Raw genomic sequence first — 22,743 nt, 5'->3', positions numbered from 1 at the left:
AGTAAGTCGAGAAACTTCCGTATCTCGAAGAAATTGGCCCGGTTTTCTGAGAAAATTGCTTCATTTACATAAACTTGTGGCAGTGGATCAAAAAGCAAGTAGGGCTATGCGTGCTGCGCTCATTATTGATAAGGGCAGGTTTTATGATCATACTATACTTAATTTACGTACATGAACCGTGGCAAATGCCGGGATAACGATAAAATAAAGATGTGTTTGATGTCGCCCTTGATTAGACGATTGTATTTTTTTTGCCAAATGTTGCGTTGGTTTGTTACTGTAGTACGTTAACGACCACTCTCATTTTCTATAGCCATTTTCGATACATTTCAACTACAGGTACCGTAACATTTGCATTACCGAAGTCATTAAAAACGTGCAAATTTCCGCACAACCGAAAAGCGGAAAGTGAATCCAATTTATTCTGCAAGCCTTTGATTGGAAACACCCGGGAAATTTTAATGGTGGTTTAGGCGCCGAAATAAAATATTTTGTGTCATAGTCAGAACTCAGATCAAGCTAACTTAACAACGATTTCAGCCTTTGCACATTAAGTAAATGTCATAATTACATGAAAGTTTATGTTTGTTAACCCTTGCACAGTCTTGTTGTAAATATAACACCTTCGGACTACTTTTTTCGTCATTCAAAGTATTAATTTATTTAGGTATACATATTTGTACTTGATTTAAAGTTAAGAGATAAAGTAATGACGTAACTTTACATTAGGTAATAAATGAATTAATTAATTAACTAAAATTAAATTTAAATATCTTAAAACTGAAAATAACGAAATAAATAAAATAACTACCTAAGGTCCCCCAAGCCCGTCACATGTGGAAGGGTGCCCATGAGGCTGGCTACATTCGCTGATTTTGAGTAATGACATAAAATCTTGATGGAATTGGTAAATTATATTTGGTAGTAAATTCTCTTAACAGACATGTATAACGAGGCGTGCGTGACAGCATGGTTGATTGAGATACGGCCGCTGGAGCCGATGGCGTATCTAGCGCGATCGGCGCAGCGATACGCCGGGACCTGACGCGCAGCAGGTCCATGAGCCAAACAATGCTTGTCATACCCAAATACTTAACCTCGATTGGCTATATTTAGAAAGGTGTTAATTATTTAGCCGACTAAACTCACATTTAATTTTATGCCCAGTCACTAAACCATAAGTTTACATGTGTGTTAATCATGTGCTGATGGAAATTTGACGATATTGCGAAATTTCCCTGTGCCTTCTCAATATGATGTGTTGATTAGCTCAAGATCGCTTGAAGAAAGGCCTATGCTTAGCAGTAGGCGATAAACGGCTGATATAATAGTTAATGATGACATTGATGACGAATGGGAATCTAAATTTTCTTTTTACAGAACGAAAACAAAGTTTCATTTATGTCATGATTCTTTTTTCAAAGGACTTTTGGAACTTGCACAAAAGTAAACTCGCTCAAAAGAGTTCTCATGGTTTAAAATACTCATAATTTACAGCTAATTACAAAAAAATGGGTGCCATCGTTTTCAATTACGATAACTATAATCTACTTAAAAATCGCGTCACGTTTTTTCACCCGGTTACCGCATTGTTAAGTAGTCGCCAGTCGGGCAAGAAGGTCAAGTCTCGTTGTGATGCAATAATGAAAGATCGGCTAATTGTAACAAGTCGCCGCCGATAATGCCTGTGTCCGCTCAATCGCCTGCACAATCGCGCGGGTAACGAAAGTTTCCGGATTTCGTACGCCTCCAATGCCAAGTGCTGCGAAGAAAGCAAGCTGGCCAGCTCCCTCGGCGCAACATCTCAAATACTGTCATCTCCCTCCTCCAAACTAGGAGGCTGCGAGCGAGAAAGAGACTATATATGCTTAAAAGAGAAAGTGGGCCATGTTACGTTTCTCAGTACCATTAACACGGGCATTGAACGTAAACGTCAACGAATAGAATCTCTATGCTAGACTGAAATAAGTCCTATTAGGCTGAATTTGGGTGTATTTTAGTCTATGTCATAGTTTGCCTATGGGCTAGGTTTGTTCGGCGCGCCATTGATAGTGTATGGAGCGGCAGAAATCTGCGGATTTCGGAGAGCAACGAACTGGCGGGCGGGAGGTGAAAGTGTTGCGTGGCGTAACCTTGAGCCCACAGGCTGCTCTTCATCGAATCATCTAATAGATACGTCACACTACATTGTGCGAATCGCTATATAACCACAATATGGGGTATGACGCAGGATTACCCAAATTGGTCGTTGCCAAAAACGATAAGTGAAATTTCAGATTGTGCAATCTCCACATACCTATTTCAATTTATTTGCGACAATATTTTAATGTATTTTTTTATGATATTAAATAATAAATAGAAATAAGTATATATTCCAACTATGATTTTGCTAGTATTTATATGATGTGATCTAATAAATAACACAACCAATCACAATCCAAGATTAATACGCGACACTGTTACTCGCTACCTATGTTTTCTATATTAAACGACAAATTAGTACACGACATGAGAACATGATCATTGACCTAATAAGTGAAAACGATTTGTTTCTGCGAATCGAATAAATTCACAACGAGACAATAAGAAAAGAACCATCAATAGCAACGCGATAGTCTTTTTCTTTGACATCGAAAGCTAGTTAACTAGGTACAATGTACATAGTTCCATAAATAGCTTGTTTTACTTACACATGCAGGTATACTATATAATTTAATTTAATCCATGCACAAAAGGAATTTAACAAGTGATGATTATAATTTCTATATCGGTTTTTGCTTTAGAGCGTGATGACATCGATTCTTTTTTTTAATACGTAAGTATACCTATTTCTATTAAGTATATTATTCTATGTGTGAATGATACATACATTTATATTATGAGTGAGCTATAAAATAATCAATTTATTATGATAAATAAATTATTTCACATTTCTAAAGCCTAGATCCAAGATTATGACTGGTTGACTCACTGACTTCAATCCCATATGCCTGAACAGAATATTATGTCTCGTATTCTTTTGGAAACATTTCTGAGTAGAAAAAAATGTTTACAATACAATACAATTAAGTTGTATCAATAATTCGACAAGATAATCACGTCGACCCTCATTAGTAAAGTCATTAATTTAGACTCCAATTCTAATAATTCCGTTGGCCAAAATACTCACGTCAACGAATCAAATCTCATTTCACGTTAATAATATTGACTAATCGTTACGCCAAATGACGCGCTTGTCAATGATGGAGTATTTAATGGTAGCATAATTACAGTGTGTTTTGACTTTGACTCGCATCTGGCCAGTCACTTTCGGCTCTGTAGGCCTAGCACATGATTGCTGCGAGAGTATGTCGCCGCGAGATAGAGGATACGTCTTCTTCTAACTGTATTAATGACATAAGGACGGGTAGTCTATCTCGCGGCGACATACTCTCGCGGCAATCATGTGCTAACCCTGCTGATAAACGACTGTAGTACAGTCGCTAGCAGATATAACTGCCGGCTAAGCCGAACGACAATCGTTGACGCTAGACGCCGATCGAAACGCAGTCGGCTCTATCGCACCAATACGGAAGAGCGATAGAGAGAGCTAGCTACGATAACGATATTAACGTAAGCGTTTGCGCATTTGGCTACGTATCCTGAGCGGCCAAGGCGCTCAGCCGCTCACACATATCTAAACACACACTGAAAGCTTTGACATTAGTAGCGTGTTTAGGTATATGTGAGCGCCTTGGTTGTTCCGCTATATTCAACGCCGAGCGTACCTCGAGTGTAGTGATTTTTAATTGGTCGGTAACGAGCTGAAAGTTCTTCTAAACTAATGCATGGGAATGCCTGAGAAGGTTTTCTCATTTATTCTTTCGGTCGTTAGAAAGTGAGCGTGATGCGAACGTACACGAAACGTGGATCGTTGCGAATCTGCGTGCCCTTCATTGCGTAGATTAGGATCTTAGACATGTGCGCAATTAGTGGATAAAAACGGCATTTCTTCTTGTAATCGAGGACTGATCTTTTATTGTTCTTAGTGAGATTCGTGAAATGAAAGGATAAGGTTCTAACTAGAGACTACGGGTGATTTATGGGCATGAATTAAATTAAGAAGAAGTCATGTGTATATAATATTTAGATATTTATATACATAGAAAACATACATGACCCAGGAACAAATATCTGTGCTCATCACACAAAATTCGAAACACAGAAGTCGAAATTGAAAAATCTGTGGCTAGCTAATCTAAGCGATCGGTTATGAGTTGTGTTGTTGTCTCACTGTCTCAATGTCTGTATTATTTAAATTCTCAATTGTTCTTTTCCCTCAATTGTACTGTTCTTTGTTACTACTGATAGGTAAACGATTATTTGCTGAGAGAACATGGACGTTAAATGTATAGGGTGTACGGCTTAGTAAACAAACCAGTCTCCATAATGTCTCTGTTATGTCTCCATTGTGTCTCCAATATGTCTCCAATATGTCTCCATTATGTCTCCATTGTGTCTCCAGTATGTCGCCAGTCTCCAGTGTGTCTCTATTATGTCTCCACTATGTCTCCATTATGTCTCTGTTATGTCTCCATTGTGTCTCTGTTATGTCTCCATTATGTCTCCAGTCTCCAGTATGTCTCTGTTATGTCTCTGTTAAGTCTCCAGTATGTCTCCAGTTTCCATTATGTCCCCAGTCTCTGTTGTGTCTCTATTAGATACTATAAAAGGGTCGGAGCGAGCCGACGCGCGTCATTCTTACAATATCCACAAGACTAACAGTGTCTCTGGCTTTTGTGTATTACTGGTGAGTGAAGTTGTTCCGCTATTATTTCTCTGTTTGTTTTTACTTAGAAATTATTCTAAGTGATTGTAAACTTTGAAATTGTGTCTTTGTTTGATTGTGCGGGGACAATAACGTCGTACAGTTGAACCTAGACCTGTGGTGGAATTGCTTTACCGTCAGTTGTGGGGTTATTTTAGTGTTCTATTTATAGTGTAGTGTTACATTTAAATTGATGTGTATAGTGAAGTTTTCTGTGTTTTGTTTCATGAGTGCCGTCAAGCAATACAAAGACTGGGTCGATGTATGGCTGGTGCTTGGAGATAAGTCTGTGTTTGGTTTTGTAGGGAGTAATTCTTGCAAAACTAAGCTTAGATTATAGCACGTAAAGGAAACTTCACTCGTTTGTTTAGTTGGTCAGTAAAATTGAATTTAGTAATTTTCTATGGGGTTATTTTGTGAAAGTTATAAGCCAGATCATTGTTTGTGACAGATTGTTGTCCGGCTAGGCGCTTCTTCCCTTACGGTGTCAAATAAGAGGCGTTTAGGGGTCTTTTTGTTCCAAGTGGAGGGCTTGGACGCTTTTCTATACTTACAAAAGCGTATTTTCTCACCGGTCTCAAAGAGTCCAACTGTTAGATGGAAGTGAGGACTTTCACGATTGACGAAAGACATTAGGAGTAATCCTTGCTCACTGAAGTCGGCAGTATTTGAGGCTGGGGTCCTATATATATTTATATTTATTTACTCGGTGCTCTAGTCCATGCTGGTGTTGGTCGCTGGGGATTTCGGTTGTGATCGATCCACATCTAAGTAAAGTTGATCGCAGCTGGGTCTCTCATGTGGCTGGTACTGGTGTGTCCTAGAATACTGGATATATACACGGATAGGGCGATCTACTCTCTGCTACCCTAGCCTGCGGGCAAAAGCAGAGGGGGGGATCAGAACTCAAGCCTATAGGTTGCCTATCTCAGCTTCGCTGGCTGAACTGTACAGCTTATGGTAGGGATACACTTGTGCATATTTTGAACACAAGATCTATGGTAAGTGACGGTCTGTGTTTCAGATATGTTAGAGTAGGGAAAACGATAGGAATAGGGTAAAGTCACACACTATTTCTATGAAAGTAGAGTTCTTTTATGATTGGTCTTAAATTATAATTGGTCAACGTGTATTGTGGAGAAATAATTTAACTATTACTATTTATATGGTTTAAATGGACTTTAAATGTGGTGTTTATTATCTTAATATATGTGGTAAAACTGGTAATTTATAAAATCTCTTATTACTTAATTTATTTGAGTGAAATTAATAATTGTGGTAGCAATTTCTGATTCTTCGTGTAGCATCGAGCCAGTGAGTGTTGCTAACTAGTTTTTCAAGGTAAATTCTATCAAATTGGTTAGGGAAACAAACTATACTTTGGAATAAAAAGCATAGGTTTGTTATAGGGCCCAGTGGCATGCGAGCGCCGTCCACTGATGACAAGTCAAAAGCTTCAAGGAGTTACTAGACTTACTTACTTCGTTCTCAGTGGTAGCAACTACTCGGAGCCTTGATGATACATTAGAACTACCGATACCGACTACGCCAGACCGGTCGTCGAAATTATTTCCAACAACTATTGTTGATGGAAATGAAGTTTACACATCTATATTATATTACCTCTATATACCTATCCCATTCATAACAAATTTTGCGTATACACCGTGTTTCACTTAACACTAAAAACCTGAAAACAGTTTGTTCAGAATCGAGAGTAGAATCGATTGAGCTATATCTTGATGGGGGTAATATTTTTATTTAAATTAGTATTATTAGTTATTTTTTACGTGCCTATTCTATTGTACTCGTAATACAACATTGTGTATATCGCATTGCCTGAGGTTGTTTACCTTTTTCAGTATTTAGGGGTATTAATACTGGCTGGTTACTTGGACGATTATTTTTTCCGCTACGAGTTTGACGTTGTTTGTCAGTTTAATCTTAATGTCTATCATAAGTCATAACAAAATGAACGTACGAGTTCTAATTACAACCTTGTCATTTTAAATATTGGGTTTAAATTTGCTTACTGCGATTATGTCCATATTGAAGTTTACTGTGACAAAGCTTTAAAGTGTTTTACAGTGACATCTGAGCTGTCTATTGGTAAACCTTATGTCGTTGTAGTAACGTACACAAATAAATAGTCTTATGGTTTATGATGGTAGTTAGCAATTATTTTATTGAGTGTAGAGCTAAAAGTCAAGTAGAGCTGTACAGAAAATTAAAAATTCAATTTTAAAAAAGTAACCATCAAATTAAAAGATGAATACTCTTGATGAGTTTAAAAAAATAAAAATCAGTTGGGGTGTTTGAGGTTTTGAGTGATACCGGAAACACGTTGTATAGTATAGACTCTATACCTAACTGACACACATGTAACAATTCAATGAACGGATGCGAGTTACGTAAGATCATTCATTACAGGCCGTAATGTAGACATCGTTTTTTTTGGCACTAATGGCCGAAACCATTTATAACAGTGAGTAAAATTCGTCACACGGCAATACTTCCTTTTTTAAGTACGCATGCGTAATGGGCCGTGAGATTTATAGTGAATCTTTCATTCTTTGGAATTATACAAGGTGTAAAAAAATAGTGGGGATGAATTTAAGGGCATACCTATTTAGTATAGTGTTGTTATATGAAGTATTAGATTCTTGGCACATCTTTTTTAGCCGTTGTATTTTTTTTTTATTGATCGTTTTCGTTTTACTTTTTTAGACGACCTGTGGTGGGCCACAGAAAAAAATTAAAATCGTTGGCATAAGTAGTTCTGGAGATATTTAGAAATGTGACAAACAGACAGACAGACAGACGGATAGAGTCGCACCATAAGGGTTCCTGTTCTACCTTTTTGGTACGGAACCCTAAAAACGTTAATATGGCTTATCATCAAATTACTAAATTTTACGTAACTTAAATAAGTACACCTACATATTACTGTTCTTAATGGATTTAATTAGACTTATGTTAAGCAATTATGGCTATATGCAAATCCACTTAATTTACGTACATAAATTACATAATATATGTACAAGTACACCATAATATGTAGAAATGGAGCACTGCAATTTTCCTAAGAATCTGCAAATTTGTTAATTATACGCGTAGCAGCAATAGAATGCCGTTGGAGTCCAGCTATTTCTGTATAACCGGTACTCCGGTAAGTCGAACGGAACATATCTACGGAACTGATGACGCAGATAACATGCGCTATGCGTACCAATAATGGCTAATTAAAACTGAACATTGGATACAAACAACGAAATTTACGAGGTGAACGTATTCTGTTTGAAAACTAGTTGGTCCATTTCAGAAAATAGACCAAAGGGTCTGTTTATTAAACTAATTGAGAAAATTTAATTACGAAATCGTAGGCTTTTATCCATTTCTTTAGTAGTAGTAGTAGTAGTAGTAGTAGTAGTAGTAGTAATCACTTTATTGTGTACAACATAGAATCTATCTAATAAAGAAATGGCGAGCATTTTAACCCAAATCCGTCGTATACGGTAGGGGGTTCTTGAGGTTTTAGGACCTTATTAATGAGGAATCCGCAAAAGCCGATAAAAAATATAACTCTTTGTCAATGCTATCAAAAGTGTATGGCGAATTATTCAATGAATTCATTCATAATTTCTCCAAGTAAAAGTAATAAAACCTGGAAAATTAACGTCCATAAATGTGCAAAGACTTATTAACCGATGATGACCCAACGGGATGTGGGTAGTGGGTACCCAGACCCACATCGAACCGAACTGTTTGGAACTTCGGAACTACACGGGACGCCGATGAATACACAGTGCCCTACCAAATTAAGGGCGTATCGGATGAAACTAAGGACCTACCGCGAAGCAGGTTCAATGTGTCACGTCATCTTGTCACACTTACGTACGAATTGACAAGTGGTCGAACGCAGTTCCGTCGTTCGCGGTAGGCCTCGGTCGGAACTACGCGGGGTGTAGTGTAGATGATAAGATACGCGAAGCGTGCTGCGGTTGCACGCGTAATTGCTTTACGTGACTCGGCTTTCTCGACCACTTCGTTATGCTGTTAGACGCTTTTGGACATCGTCTTAAATGCAAGAGCGTCATAAATAAAATATGATCTTTGGAAACGTGATTAATTTAGTTCCATCAGTAAGTACAAGAACAAGGTGTGGCTTAAGTGACTACCAGGAAAAACGAAATCTAATAGCAATGAAAATGTTACTTTAAATGGTAGGTACCCACAAAATAATAATTAATAGAAAATTTGACTCCAGAAATTTCAAACGATACGCGAAATCATGGTTATACCGTAAAATAAGACTGACTGTGTCTAAACTAATGAGGAGTTAATAAGTTTAATAACTAACGATGTGTGGTCTGATGTGTGATGAAACTTTACGTACAAATCGTACAATGAATAGATACTCGTACATACATGGGCGAATGGGTGCATTGGTACTTGGGTATCTCTATGATTAAATCTTTTATACACAAAGCTAATTGCAGCAAAGAAAATATATCATTACATTGAAATTATTGCAAAAACCTCACGCCTCAGATGTCGTTCGCATAAAATTGCAGATAGCCGTTAATAGAAAACGAAAGTGACTAACAAAGTTTCGATTCACGTCAGTTTTTGTCGATCATCTCGTGTGAAACCTGCGCTCAGGCTTATGGTTATGTATTTAACAATACTAAGATTTCATTCTAACTTTTTTTTTTCAACCTGACTTGGACTCTATGGCTTTTTGGGCCGTAAGAGCAAACGGACTGTGCGTGGGGAAGGTAGACGGGGGAAAATCCAGGACCCTTCCGCCGCACTCTAGATGTAAGACTAACGTCGTTTATTTAACTTTACTACCTACTTAAATTTTTCTAGTAGCCCCTCTCGTAGCGTTTTTTTTAATTTTAAAGGATTCTGTATTATAGAATTTAGAAGAAAATCGGTATCTAATTTTGTACTGTCTTGGAAAAATTTGTATGGGAGTATAATAATCAAATGATATTGGGGATGCTGTAGAGCATAATACAATCAACACAGGGTGACTCTATCTTTGAAGTCCACAGGAGACAATTAAAATAACTTTAGTTCCTGGGTATCTTGAAAATAATGCTAACATTTGCCCTAAGTTGACAAATACGCTTTAGCCTATTAGATGCAATTATTGGGGTAAGTAGGTAAATAGTACAGTTTTGATAGTCAAACTAATGACGTTGACTATACGTAAACGTTTTATAATTCAAAATAAAATAAGACGTCAATAAAATTTAAACGTCTAAACATTACCTGAATGATGTTTTAATTGGGCTTTAACAGTTTCAAATAGCCATCGTCTTAGCTATTTTTAAACGTCAACTTTGTAATGAATAATTGAGTAGTCAACTAGTCAGAAATGTTATGAAAATTTAGTGCAGCTTTCACCATGAGTACGAAGACGTTGATCAATGAGTAAAAATCATACAATAACCTCTAATAGTTTACAACATATCGGACTAACCTGACCAGTATACATCTGACTTCTGAACCAAGCATGTCCGTTACAAATTTTGAAGTCAAGTTATGCTAGGACAGGCTTACAATAAAGACAAGATGATTTGTAAATAAGATAGCTGCTCCTCTAGTCAACGAAACGACTGATGTCTATGATGAAGCTGACAGAATCATTAGAGATTTGTAGCTATGGTACCTACATGTCTAAATATTAATACTTAGGTAACCCGCAGGCCAAGAGCAATTTAGTAGAATTTAGGACAGTATCGTAGGTTTAAAAAATACACATCTCTTTTTTTCTACTTGACCAGTCAACACAATATAAACATTGTGATGTGCTTGATTATTTTAAAACAATTATCTGATAATGCTCAGCTCATCAATCAGTTAAAATAATTGGTTTCGTTATCGAAAGTTATATCTTGCCTATGCGTATAAATGGGAATTGAATTCTATTGAAAATGTGAAGTGAATTGAATAACTATCTCGTTAAAATAAATTGATGTGAATAATAATGCACTTTTTAAATAACCTATGATGCGATCAAACAATTCCCAACTTTATAGGAGTTTATTCGGAAATGTTTAAAATAAGTTACCGCGTTAGGTAGTTTTTATTTATTTGATAAGGATTACGACAATATTGTAGATACATACACATACTTATGAGTAATTAATTTTTGATTAGGTGTATTGAAAATTTATAAGAATGCAAAAGAACTACCAAACAGGTAGTCAACAAAAGCCGCAGAGAAGGGCGTGTTGCGGTGGCCGCACTCCAAGACATCCGAGTATACTATTATCATGTACTACTTATGGTTATGATTTTGGTTGGGCGCTGGCCCACATTGGTCGCCTTTCTTGCGAAGCGCTTAATTGAGCACGCCGGCACCTGCTATCGTGTCTATTATTATAATATCGCCGCAGATTAGAAGAAAATAGAAAATGCCCGAGGGCCCGCTTTCTTGCAGTAACTAGTGCTACAGCCTAGTTACACTTACAGCCACCTGGTGGAGCCACAAAAAACACAAATAGACAAACCTCATCGTATTAAGGCTTTTGATTCGGATGCCTAACTAATGACTAATAATTGTAAGCAAACATTTCAAATGTTTCTACGTTACGGCTTGTCGGATCGTTTTTGCGCCAGACATTCATAGGTATTATTTAATTGGCAAATAATCTAGAAAGTTAGACACTAAAGATGCGTGTTACGAATGGTTATAATCGTTATCATTTCTGGTTGCTATAATTATTTGCGGTAAAATTGATAGTTTGTAATGTCGCGTCGTGTAGGAGCATGTGTGTTCACGTTGTCTCATATCAAGAGATGAGACTTTCTAACTAGCGATCGAGTGTCTGGGGTGAAATCGGCACGCCTCGCGACAACATTATAGGCGCGCTGTACAAGGACTGCTAGCACTCATGGGAAAATGCTTTCCCCAAAACCTGATTGCTGGCAGTTAACAAAAACTTGACTGCTCGTGAAGGTAGAGGAATTTCTTACATACATGTTACAGCGAGAAATCTTTCGGTTGAGAATGTAAATCACTGATAAATGTTAAATTAACTGACTTAACGTTGGGAAAAGGTAAAATTATATTTAAATTGCCCATATAAGAAAAGAAACTCCAAATAGTATATTGTGCAATAAGGGAGGTAAGGGAGATTTTGTCAACAAGTGTCAATAACTCGCGACAGCCGCAGGCTGGAGACGCGACACTCTCAAAATTACACACTCACGTGAACGAAACAATCTGCACACGCTTTTATCACAGTCAAAGAGTAGTATACTATCGTACAGTATGGCCACTCCCGCTCCCCGCTGAAAGTGCCGCCCACCCCCGCTCGGTTACCTCACAGTTACCGCCTGTCAAAAACGCGAACAGTCGACATATCTCACTCATACAAGCATGGTACGCGTTCACCTACACGAGCTTTAAAACTGTGTGCTACGAACGCGCCTCTTTCATATATTTGATCGCCAGTGTCCGAGATGTGCTTTTATGCTTACAAATGGCTTACATACATCTCACAATACACTGTGTAAGCCTTATACAGGCAATGCATTTTACCTGACATAGAATTCATGAGTGTTGCCTCAGAAGTGTTATTAAGTTACTTTTAATATTCATCCCATGACTAATTTAAAAAAAAATCTCCAGCAATATAGCTACTGTAAACCTGGTTACGATGACAGTTAATTACATCACACTGATCACCACACATTTATATACGCGATATGAGATTTTAAAAAGTAACTGCTGTCAGCGAGCTTTGTCATGATTGTGTTTGCATTTCATTTTATTGTGCGACGAATTATTTTGTATGGATAAAATATATCCATACTAATATTATAAAATGGGAAAGTGTGTGTGTCTGTTTGTTTGTCCGTCTTTCAACGGATTGACGTAATTTTTTAAGTAGAGATAGTTGAAGGGATGGAGAGTGACATAGGCTACTTTTTGTTTCTTTGTAACGCGAGCGAAGCTGCGGGGAAAAGCTAGTCTATTATAATTCTTTTGTTTTGTACTAACTATAATAAATAACGTATTAGATTTACACACTGTGCACAGTATTAGAGTCTTGAGATATTTTAGCGTAAGTGTAGATAAACGAACCCGATATTACTACTCTATAGTAAGATTATGGTCCAGTGTCTACTTAAACTCGCCCACGCAACCCCGTGAACCTATCATGCAAATAATTGCGACCTTGCACAAGGTGAAGGCCGCAGCCGCCGGGAGCGGCCGCACGGAGAAACATGCAGCCAGTGTGTAGCCGAATGCACAAACGCTCACGATAAATCTCTTTCGTAGCTATCTATCTCTACCGCTCTTGCGTAATGGCGCGACAGAGCCAGACTGCATTTATGCGGCGTTTGGCGTGCCATTCGGCTACTGGGCCTGTGCATCCGGCGAGCTACAGTCGGTCAGTGGGTCAGTGGTGGGAGTGGGTGCTGGTGGGGCTGGTGGCGCGCTCAGTCGATGCCGGCATGGTAGCGCGCGCGCTCCGCTCGCCCCCGGCGACATGTCCGCCGTAGGATAGTGGTTGAACGTGTTTCGTTGGTTGCAGGCGCCGAACGCCCCTGGACTGAGACTATGAAGAGGACCAGGTTACTGCTCGCGATCGCGACGCTCCTATTACAGGTTAGTGTTTTATTTTATTCATAGATAAATTTTATAATTAAAAGTCATTAATTGCAAATGAAAATAATGAAATAAATATGAACTTCTACTTCATATTTACATTATAGTCATTATAGTGAGTTTTTGTTTCCACTTGACGATGTAACAGTAAAATAGTGTTTCGATAATTTTCTATTCTTTGTCAAATATGTGACCCCACCAATAACTTAGAAAAATCAATTGGTAATCTTAATAGTAGTGCAAAATGATTAAAATACGCTAACTCAAAAAAATCATAATATTGTCTTCGGTTACCGCGATAGTTACTCATGAAATAAAACTATGGAAACGGATTAAATCGCGTATAATGAATTTAAAATACATCCCGACGTTTCGAACTCTTTACAGCGTTCGTGGTCAACGGGTGACTGAGGAAAAATTAAAAAGTGCAAAAGCTACCCACTTACAAGAAATATTAACGAACCATGACCACAAATAATATAGATTTCTAAGGCAGGTTCACACACTATTAATAAAGCTAGTTATACAATATTCAAAAATTTTACCATTACTGTTAAAAAATAATTAACCAATTAATCTACACAAAATTGACAAAGAAACAAACTGCAAATGTCCAACACCATACAACACAAATGCCTCACAGCCTTCGTCGTGCTTGTTCCATTATCAGATGTACTACTGGATCCCAAGCCGGTGGTAAAGTAAAGCCATCCTCTCTATTAAAGTTTGGATATTTCTTGATCTCAATGGCCTCTCGCAACATTCTGGGTATATATCGCTTCTCCTTAGCGAGAACCAGAGGCTTGTCAAACTTTATAGCATGATTGACTTTATCCATGACATGTTCAGAGACTGCAGACCTTTGCCGACGGTGCTTGACATCCGCTATGTGTATGTATTTTAAATTCATTATACGCGATTTAATCCGTTTCCATAGTTTTATTTCAAAAAAATCACTTGAATTTTATATTTAATTAATATATCTTAAACTTCAACTTTCCCAACGAATGCAAACATATGTACATACGTATTCGAACCCTATATCAGTAGGTTGGATAAAGATGTTTTTAACTTCAAACCAATTTAAATCTCCATAATAACGGAAGAACCACTGCCAATAAATCATGTTTAGCACAAACATACGATTTTCTAAAACTCCAGTGACCACTGGCCTAGCCAAAGTGCTAATCGTTTGCGCTCCGTATCGAGTATCGTAACATAGTCACCACCACCACCACCTTCCCTCGTTTTGCTACTAAGAGAACTGGATGTTTTCACGAAAAGAAATTTGTGCTATTTTTTGACTCATTCATTATACTCATTCAGAATCGACAGCTTCATCCCAGAATTTTAAAAATTAGTTCATAATGTTTGTTCAACTACGTCACGTTTTTGTAAGATTTTATTTTTCACGTAACGTAGTGCAATCTTGATTTTTTTAAATATGTTCTGCTTGTGATTCTCATTACGAGCCCAAAAATATCGGGATTTATAAGAATCTGGACTTTTTTTTCACGTAACGTAGTGCAATCTTCAGTTCTTTGAATCAGCTAGTGATTCTGATCTCAACGAGCCAAAAAATATCGGGATCCCTGAGACTCAGGTTTCCAACACCCTTTATGAATAACCAAATACCATGCTACGGAGCTTGAACGATTGGCTTCTTGTCTACGCAGCCAGTCGAGAGGCCATCGAGCGGGGCATCAAAGCTCCTGCGTATACCGTTCAGTCCAATATGTTCGCGGGATAATGGAGCAAGATAACCGTCCGCTAACGTTTCTTCACACTTGTGTTAGTATCGTTCCTGATTGCGATTTTGTAACAAATTGTAGGGAAACTTTGCCGTTGTGAGATTAACAAAATTATGATTAAAAGTTTTGTGTTAATTAAAACGTGATACTAAAATCTAGACAGCTCATAGTTGCGAATTTCAGAGTTGTGAACGTCTGAAAATCATCTAAAATATGTATATTATAAAGTTTTGTGGAATCTAGAGAGTTCTTATCTTGATCATAATTCATATGTCGAAGGCATAATAAACAGTCTATTCCAGAAAAAATTAAATAAGGGCCTAAAACGCAAAAGTAATGTAAAGGTAAAAAAACAAAATGGTATAGCGCAAAGGTTGTGGAGTCAACTTGTGGTCAACTTAGTTTCAAACGTCAGTACAATAGTATTAAGTTTGGATAGCTTAAATAAAATATTACTCCTGACTAGGAATAGGTTTATTACGTTACGTTACGTTACAAAAAAAAAATCTGATCGTACACCTATTACAGTTAAACTTCTGGTGGCCTTCGTTGCACTTTGCGCAGCGTGTGCGCAGATCGGGTATTCCAATTGCTCAGCGACTATTTAGAGTATTTAGTCATGAATACTTGAAATAAGTCTTTTCTATGTCAAATTTTATAGAGTAAAGTTAGTTTCAACGGATGCCACTAAGTGTTAATGTTTGATGTTCCTTAAGATTTGTGACAATCAATCAGCATCACTCCTACACGCACCTAGCCAATAGAACAAACTATGTACTAATGCGAATCAACATTTTACTCTCTCTCACCTTTGCCCGCCCCTGCTCTGGTTATGTAGTTTTATATTAAAATTCCAGTTTAAAATTTTCTAATTTAGGCAAACATTAATTTCAGTTGCAATTACGAATATTTCCATAATCGCATTCAGTCTGATGAGCATGTTAATAGCTTTTTCTACGTCATTCCTTATAACCCTGCTCCCCTGTGCTACAGCAGTGCCCTGACTGGGAATAGAATATTAAGAGGATACAGGAGAGAAAATGTTAAAATGGAAAAAAGGAGCCCCCTTTCAACTTGGGAATTTTACAAGTGTTATTAACTAGATTTATCGAAAAAAAATTGTCCATTAAGAACAAGTCTGTTAAAAGATAATAAAAAAATCTTTAAAATCGAAGGTCCGCTCTCGACTGTTTCCTCCTTTAAAACTTAATCAATCGGAACGAAATTTGAGAATCTGAATAACGATGAAATAATCTGTGTCGGACCGTTTAGCTTTTTTGGTTAATCGTTACCAATCTTGAGTATCACACCTTTTTTTGCGCCACAATGAAAAAAGCCGTTTTTGGAAATTTTTGATTGGCTCTAGCGTCTTTAAAAAGCGGTCCGACACAGATAAAAATAATAACAATCTGTGTTGAAACAATCGTTGCTCTACCTTCAAAAACCAGAGAGCGTTTGTATGAAGAATTGACCCCTCCTGTATTGTCTTAACGAAGGTCGATCCACCCTTAGTCGCTCCCATGTTAATAAAAGAGACGCGATGTTAGCGCGAGCGAGCGATGAACTATAAATCGCTCGCTCCCTTTTTTCGGCGATAGCTCATCGCTGATTCGCTTTTGGTGCCTTATACTGGTGGCATTTCTACCACCTTGCTGGTACTCGCTAGGCGTGTGTAACTCCATCCCTGGCACGCTCTAGGCACGCTTGCATTATTCAGCTTTTTCCGCTCGCGATCTCAACAAGTGGGCTAATGATTCCGTTACATCCACAAAACGACGGACCATTGGAAGCTAACTGCATAGCCCGTGGTTTATTAGTGGTGAATCAATGTGTGAAAAGTTTATTGTTGATAGAAATTAATTGATTCAAGCGGCCCCGCATGCGCGTTAAAAAATGTTAGAACTGATACTCAATATTAATAAGGCATTTGATTTCACAGAAACGAAACAATATTAGCACGGTATTCTATCATTTATAAACTATTTTTTGTTGTAACTAACGACATGCATGACTGAAACTTTAGTTTAGAGACATATCTATCCAAATCGTAAGGTAATTTATGAGTTTTATGACGTTCCTATTTTTAACTTTGAAAGGGGTCGTATTTTAGCTCGGTAAATCCCATGTTTTATGAATGAAAAAGCACATTACCTATACACAAAGGATGCTCGTCTAAAGAAACCACAAGAGATAATCTCTCTCTCCAAAACACGCGGTCGCAAACAAAAAACAAATGCTCGTACGATATATTTGCATAAGCTTCACGCTCGCTGAAACATACCGAGTCTTTGACCGCCAAAACGTATTTTCAAATCACTTTCACTATTTTCGCGGCTTTGTACGTAAATGACGCAACGCGTCGTGCGGGCGATTTCATTTTTGAGTCCATTATAATACGGGTAAGGCGGCGATGTCGTTAGCCGATAGTAATAGCGACAGGTAACTATTACGTTTACCGTCGTGATCGGGTCATCAGGCGGTTCGATTCGGTCATCTATTTAGCGACAACAAGTTTATTTTCAGTCGTTTTTATTGAGGTTTTTATGAAGAAGAAGACGCTACTAAATGCAAATTCGGGTATAAGTAGCACCAAAACAAACGGTTAATAAACCTAAATTTAGTTTCCGGTGTTAGGAAAAGCAAAAACTTAATTTTATAAAACTTTGGTACTTCTTAGAGGTTACACAGTAATATCGAACGTATGTATATAACCCTACATGGCCTTTGAAATACCAAAATGTAACGTTCTCTTTTAATAGAAATGAAACTTAAACATATAAACAAACAATCACTAAAAATATAACGTTTGAAATGATATTCCCACTCACTTAGTTTATCAGTCAGAGTAGATTGACTCTAATTATAATTTACATCGAATTTACAAATATTTTACAATTACCTCTCCTCCAAATAAAGTAAATACATAAGACATTAAGTAGTAAACATACAGAACATTAGCAACTTCTCAATAGAAAGCAATTTGTCATAGAAAGTGCAAACGGATGATCACTTTCGTTTGTCGGTGTATTTCAGCAATCCATATCACAATAGCCTATTAGGCGCCTTGATTGATCTACCGGCCGTACAATAGATGGATTATGCGGTAGTTTGTTTTATCCATCTGTCAAATTGATTGTGATGCATTGGTCACTTGCATAATAAGACGTGGTGTCACATATTTTTTAACTGCGTCAGGCTCAATCACTCATTATACGACGTCCTACCAGACAGTATTCCACGACCTATCAATTTCCAATCTCTTCTATCTTTTATGGACCCTCCCTTCACTAGGTAACATAAAACTATAATATCTCTAAAACTGACTCTACCTTTTTTGGCCTCCATCTTGCATCTTACGTTTCGTTTCTACCGCGTACACTCATGCTTTCTTGTTGTCTATGGTATAATTATATATTGCTCTATAGTTGCTTTAAAAATAAAATATTAATAAATTTTATCTTTTCTATCTTCCTTTCATGATCTTTCGAATCTATCTTCTTCCAATGATAATTAAGTGTTGTTTTGTCTGTGATGTCTAAAAACAATTATTCTTCCATGTCCATGTCAAATCCTTCCCAAAATCAAAATTCTCAGTTCACCGAACATATTTGTATGTTGAGAAACGTCGTCATTGCAAAATACACCTTAAAGATAAAAAAAAAAAAAAAAAAAAAACGTTCCAAATATTATCATGTCTAAAAATATGTTAACGATATTTATTCTTATGCCTTATTATGTAGATATTATTAGATGTAGACTAGATAGCTCTATATTAATCAATCACGTTTAAAAAGCAATTGTAACGAACAATATGTAACACAGCGTGAGGCTTGTCTTACAAGTGACCGATTGTCGTTGATGTCTTTTGTATGAAGGATGTTAAAATTCATATAGATAAACGTATCGATTAAAATGCATAATAAATTTGTACAGATTAAAATGTCATTTGAAAATTAGAAATTTATATTCATACAGATAAAAAATATCACAATTTCGTTTTCATTCAACCCCAAAGACAAAGATTGGCACTGAAACTCGAGCAGTGCTTGTCTAACCTGTGCGTATTTAAGTGTATGTATTTATGTAAAATTACAATACAATTTTAATCATACTTATAATAAGTAGGTTTAGTAGGTATCAGACACATTTTACACTCAAAAATTGGTTAAGTATTAAATATTTTACGAAAACATTAACATGACTCCCAATCATACATCTACAGTTTCAAAACGTAACTCTAGTCGACAAATCAAAATATACATTGCAAGTGTTACACCAAATCCCAACCAATACAAGTATCAAACGAATGCTTTCACGCCGCGGGCCGCAGGCGCAGGGAAAGTACTCACGACCGGCCCTGCGAGGGTTCAAGTTCATGCGCATGCGCAGTAATCTGCGGTTACTAATCTCAATTACGTGGAGTACTTTTACGACTGGTTTTTGGTAGCGGAAGACGTGTTATTAGTCGGAAATCCGGTATAAGGAATATGTGCTTGCATCTGATATTTATTAGTGATAATATGGATATTGACAAGTTGCACATAGAGGTTGGGGTTGCCCATTTCAAAAACTTGCATCAAAAATTTAGGTAATATGGACTGGAACAATTTTTAAATAATCCAACTTTATTATAGTTAAAATAACAATAAATTATAGTATGAGGGTACTTAAGTATCATTTGATATATTATACTAGCTTTTTCCCGCAGCTTCGCTTGCGTTAGAAGTAGACCAAAAGTAGCCTATGTCACTTTCTATCCCTTCAACTATATCCACTTAAAAATTACGTCAATTCCTCGCTCCGTTTTGCCATGAAAGATGGACAAACAAACATACACACACACTTTCCCATTTATAATATTAGTATAGAAGTATGGATTACATATATGATTTACATGGTTAAATAACGAAAATATTTTTTTTAAATAATACCTTCAAACAATTTAACAAGGCTATGTGTAACGTATCAATGTGAATATAATTTGTTATCTATTTCGTATCACTAATAAATAACTGATGAGGTTATAAATGTTATAATATTCCTTACACTAGTTAGGTACACCAAATCTTCAAATCGTATGGGTTGTACCACTTGTAATACAAGGCTTGTTTTCGAGAAACAAATTTCTGCTATACGTCTTTTACGTCTATTTTCGGCAACGAGAGACATTCTATCGTTCCATCAATCTCACCAATTAAGAACCTAATACATCATGTAAATTATTTTCATCGCTCGTTTAGTTTTGATTTTATGTTTTTAATTATTATGTACGCGCACGTAATTTATGAGTAGGAACGTTTTAATTGAGATGGAAAGCGCTTTGCCTTGAGGCGAAACGCTAAGGCTTTACAAGTAGGTAGGTTACTGTATATGGTTGGGGACGTTGGGGTTACAGTAGATTCAACCTGAATTTTTAAAAGTAGGGCTTTTGAATTATGAATCGTGATGTTATACATTTAATTCCCCATTTTGAGAGCTTCTACGAGGGACCCCGGCGATTAGAATCCCGAGTTTTGACTTTCGACAAATAGAAAACATTACGAACACAGATCTAAAATGCAGTTTCAATGATGATTATGTATTGTGTGTTTACATTCACGCCTGTATTGCAATATGCGAATGTAACTACTTTTTATCCCACTCTTGTATGCTTAGACACGGATCCGTGACATTGCAGTGAATTTTGCCATCTATTGCTTACGCCAAATGTCATAGGTCACTATTTCAACGACCAAAATTGACAGTCACCACATTATGTAGGTGTTTGTTAAGCGTTATATTGAAGGACTTGGGAGTATATTCAATATGCTACGCTAAATTTTAGCGTACGGATTTATGAATCCATACTAATAAGAGTTTTAAATGATTCACGGTTTCACGGTTAAAGGCAATCACGGTTTATTCGTGTATCCCAGTCAATATAAGTCCATACTAATATTATAAATGGGAAAGTGTGTGTGTCTGTGTGTTTATCCGTATTTCACGGCAAAACGGCGCGACGAATTGACGTGATTTTTTAAGTGGAGATAGTTGAAGGGATGGAGAGTGACATAGGCTACTTTTTGTCTCTTTCTAACGCGAGCGAATCCGCGGGCAAAAGCTAGTAATTACATATTTTTAATCTCTACTTTATGGATACATCGTGTCATCCACGAATACTCTTTTTTGCTCGCATGAACACGATTTACACGATCTATAGTGTGTTGTATGTCACAGTGTAACAATCCGGACGCGCCATCACGCACTAACTAAGCGCAATGCGGACATTTAAAAGAAACGGCGTGCCATCACTGCCATCTTAGTGTCGTACGCACCTGAAGCACACTTCCCACGTCCCCAGCTCGGGAAATTAGGTATTACGCGAACAATGTTGGCCGCTCGGGTCGACGAGCAGTGGGAAATTAAAACTGAAGCATTATGAATACTGATAGATCATGTTCAAGTAGTGATGTGCAAGTTGCGGAAACTTTCCAAAAAAATCTTAAATTTCATGAAAAATTCACGAAAATATCACGAAATATTTTATTAAGAGAATTTAAATTTATGAAATGGAAAGTTTCCATCCATACAATGTCCATAAAAAGTGTGGAAAGTTTCCGAAGTTTTCCTATGTAAAAATTTCAAAATTTTCCGTCGGCACATCAGTATGTTCAAATTTTAGTCGGATAAAATGAGCTAAAGGCTAAAATTTAGAGAGCTAGTTTTTGAATCTTCATAGAGTCTGTGTGGAATGTATTGGACCCCATACATTTCACGACTCTTGACTTTTCGAACAGACTCTCAGCTGAAAGTAGTTTTAGTATCCCACGTTGCATAAAAATAGCCTAAAATTATGCGGGAAGGACAGCTTTCCTTTATGACGCAAACGTATGACGATCGTCTCTGAATAATTAGGTTTTTAACGGTTCACGAATAACTCTAAAATTAAGGTGACAAAATCCGTTAATATCGATTTGATGTATCGATTCATTCTATCAGTGTCAAGCAAAAATGCGCGAAGTTATGATTAATATCCGGGCATTTCTCAGGAGGCGCGTTTTTACGTGTCCGAGGCAAAAAACGTCAGAACGGACTGTTCTAAAAATCTGAATTAAATCAGGCATAATCTTTAGCCTCTGTTCTATTTGGTACACCTTAACATTATTTATTTATTATTTGTATGATATGAGTAATAAAATATTAAATGCGAAAAATGACCGTCGGTGGGCGTGTCCCGCACTCAGAATTTGCAAAACAAAAAATCATAACTCAAAATGGAGTTGTTGATCGCAGTTGTTATAGATATTCATGTATAAGGTATTAGTTAACCCATCATATTTTCTGTATAAAAATAATATGTTAGCTAAACTCATCGAGTAAAGACAAATTTACCATTGTCCCGGGCTAGTGACTGATTTCGGTGTATTTTTTTAAACATGACATTACTCTTACAAATTAGTAGATCAGGGACGTAGTAGCACCAATATAGTTAGTTTTAGCTATGTTTTAACCATTCAGTGTAGAGGAGATGCAGTACCGTTTTATAAAGGGGACTTTTTGAAGGTTTCTCAGTC

General features: G+C 36.9%; 1 protein-coding gene across 2 annotated transcripts in view; it reads left to right on the top strand.

Annotated features, from left to right (window-relative positions):
- Positions 1-22,743, top strand: part of LOC125225634 (cuticlin-4) — a 58,946-nt gene that overhangs the window by 30,433 nt on the left and 5,770 nt on the right. For both annotated transcript variants that reach the window (XM_048129441.1, XM_048129442.1), the window contains exon 3: positions 13,366-13,439. In XM_048129441.1, the coding sequence (XP_047985398.1) occupies positions 13,392-13,439 (48 nt within the window). In that variant the 5' untranslated portion in view covers positions 13,366-13,391. The remainder of the gene's footprint in view (positions 1-13,365; positions 13,440-22,743) is intronic.

Source organism: Leguminivora glycinivorella, chromosome 4 (assembly GCF_023078275.1).
Source record: "Leguminivora glycinivorella isolate SPB_JAAS2020 chromosome 4, LegGlyc_1.1, whole genome shotgun sequence".
NCBI lineage: Eukaryota > Metazoa > Arthropoda > Insecta > Lepidoptera > Tortricidae > Leguminivora > Leguminivora glycinivorella.
Note: the sequence above shows the minus strand (reverse complement) of the source record. Positions and strands in the feature narration are given on the sequence as shown.